At 54.7% G+C, this 2347-nt stretch overlaps 1 protein-coding gene across 1 annotated transcript; it reads right to left on the bottom strand.

The window, feature by feature from the left end:
* Window positions 1-667: 667 nt before the first annotated feature.
* Window positions 668-2194, bottom strand: EMH_0053710 (uncharacterized protein; the record flags this gene model as incomplete). Its single annotated transcript, XM_013497035.1, has 3 exons — window positions 668-979; window positions 1235-1933; window positions 2051-2194. The coding sequence occupies 3 exons, from the start codon at window positions 2192-2194 to the stop codon at window positions 668-670; spliced, it is 1155 nt and encodes a 384-aa protein (XP_013352489.1).
* Between the last annotated feature and the right edge of the window lie 153 nt (window positions 2195-2347).

Consider the following 2347-nt stretch of genomic DNA (forward strand, 5'->3'; position numbering starts at 1 on the left):
AATTTGTCCTGCTGCTGGTGCTGTGCTGCTATGCATCGCGTGTTGATTCTGCTGCTGCATCTTTTGCTGCTGCTGCTGCTGCTGCTGCTGCTTTTGCTGCTGCTGCTGCTGCTGCTGCTGCTTTTGCTGCTGCTGCTGCTGCTGCTGGTGCTGCAGGCCATACGGCGAGCATAGTGGGCCACTCTCGACCGAAGGCGGGGGTTTATGCAGGTACGCCATTTTGCTGTTACCTTTGCTGCTGCTGTTGCTGCTGCTGCTGCAGCTCTTGCTGCTATTGCTGCTACTGCTGCTGCTCTTGCTGCTGCTGCTTATGCTGCTGCTCTTGCTGCTGCTGCTGGTGGTGTTTTCTTGGTTTTGTTTATTTTGTACAGCCGGTGGCTCCCCTCCATCGAATGCCGTTGTTTTCTGTCTTTATAATTATTATTTATTTTTCTTACTACTACTCTGCTGCTGCTGCTGCTGCTGCTGCTGCTGCTGTTGCTGCTGCTGCTGCTGCTGTTGCTGGTGTGTGTGTGTGTATAGTTCGTGCTGCTCCCGTGATAGAAACAAACATATGGCGTTTGCTGCGGGGGGAGCAGCTGGAGGCGTGGCGGCCGCAGACTACCTTTTTGTCTCTGCTGACGACGGGGCGGGGCGAAGCAGTTCTTTGTAAAGGGGCCTTTGTCTTTCAGGGCAACTGGGTGTGGAAACTCAAGGTAAGAAATGCTGCTGCTGCTGCTGCTGCTGCTGCTGCTGCTGCTGCTGCTGCAGCAGGAGAAGGAGAGGGAGAAGGAGATGCTGAGAGGGGGAAGGGGAGGATTGGTGGTTGGTGATGGTGATGGTGTTTGTGTGGCTCGTGCTGCTGGCGTTGTTCGTGCTGCTGCTGCTGCTGCTGTTCTTCTTGTTCTGCTGCTGCTGCTGCTGCTGCTGCTGCTGGATTTGCTGTTGGTGGGGTGATTTGCTCGTTTGTAATTGATGGGTTTAGGGGAGCAGCAGCAGGCTGAGGGTTGTTGCTGCAGCAGCAGCAGCAGCAGAGTGTTTTGGTGCAGCAGCAGCTGTGTGTGTTGCTGCTGCAGAAGGCGATAGATTCTGCGTGGCTGTGCGGTCACCGGGACTTCAACGGTTCTTGCAGCAGCAACAGCAGCAGCAGCAGCAGCAGCAGCTGCAGCAGCGGGCCCCCTCGCTCTATGTCTTCTTTCCTAGGCCTCAAGGAGCTTGGTGCTGCTGCTGCTTCGGGGGCTGAGGCCCTCAGCACCTGGCTGTCTGCTGCTATAGCTTCGTCAGAGCCAACTATACGCGAACCCGCTACAGAGGTAACACCAGCTTGCTGCTGCTGTTGCTGCTGCTGCTGCTGCTGCTGCAGGTGCTGCTGCTGTTGCTGCTGCTGCTGCTGCTGCAGGTGCTGCTGCGCTTGCTGCTGCAGGTGCTGCTGCAGTTGCTGCTGCGGTTGCTGCTGCAGTTGCTGCTGCACTTGCTGCTGCAGTTGCTGCTGCAGTTGCTGCAGTTGCTGCTGCTGCGTGGGTATGTTACTATCTTTTCCAGTTCTTCCCTCCTTCGATTCAAACCAGCGTGTTGTTGTTTGCTGCTGCTGCTGTTGCTGCTGCTGCTGCTGCTGCTGCTGCAGGACCTGCCCCACCCGTGCATGTCTGTGTTCGCTGGGATGCTGTCTAAGGCTGCTGCTGCTGCACCCCGCAGCAGCTGCTGCTCTGGCTGCTCGACGAAGATACCGCAGCGCGTGGTCTCTGCTGCGCTGCAGCAGCTGCGGCAGCACAACTGGCGTCTGCAGCAGCTGCATGACCGAGAGACACAGCAGCAGCAGCAGCAGCAGGTGCTGCAGCAAGCTGCTGCTGACGAGCAGCAAGACTGGGAACAAGACAAACCCCTCTTTAAGCGCCCTGAGGTTATATGCGGCCTCAAAACCCCCGACGATTGCTGTCTCTTTTCTCCTGTCCCCCTGAAGCAAAACACAGATGCAGCAGCAGCAGCAGCAGCAGCAACAGCAGCAAATATGCTGCTGCAGCCAATGCCCCTCTTGGCTCAAAGCGTAGACTTCTATCGGTCAGAAACACACAACATCCTCCTGCTGCTGTTGCTGCTGCTGCTGCTGCTGCTGTTGCTGCTGGTGGTGATAAAGGTGGTAACGGTAGTTGTGGTGGTGGTGGGGTGATGCTGCTGCTGCTGCTGCTGCTGCTGCTCTTTTGTGATGTTGCTGCATTTGTCTTTCCCCCAGGCTCGCGCCATTCTCTTTGTCTGTCTCCCTCTCTATGTCCTCTTTTTTTCATACTATATATATATATATATATGCATATATGTATATATATATATATATATATATATATATATATATATATATATATATATATATATA

Source organism: Eimeria mitis, genomic scaffold, assembly GCF_000499745.2.
Source record: "Eimeria mitis Houghton genomic scaffold, Emh_scaff2430, whole genome shotgun sequence".
In the NCBI taxonomy this organism is placed as follows: domain Eukaryota; phylum Apicomplexa; class Conoidasida; order Eucoccidiorida; family Eimeriidae; genus Eimeria; species Eimeria mitis.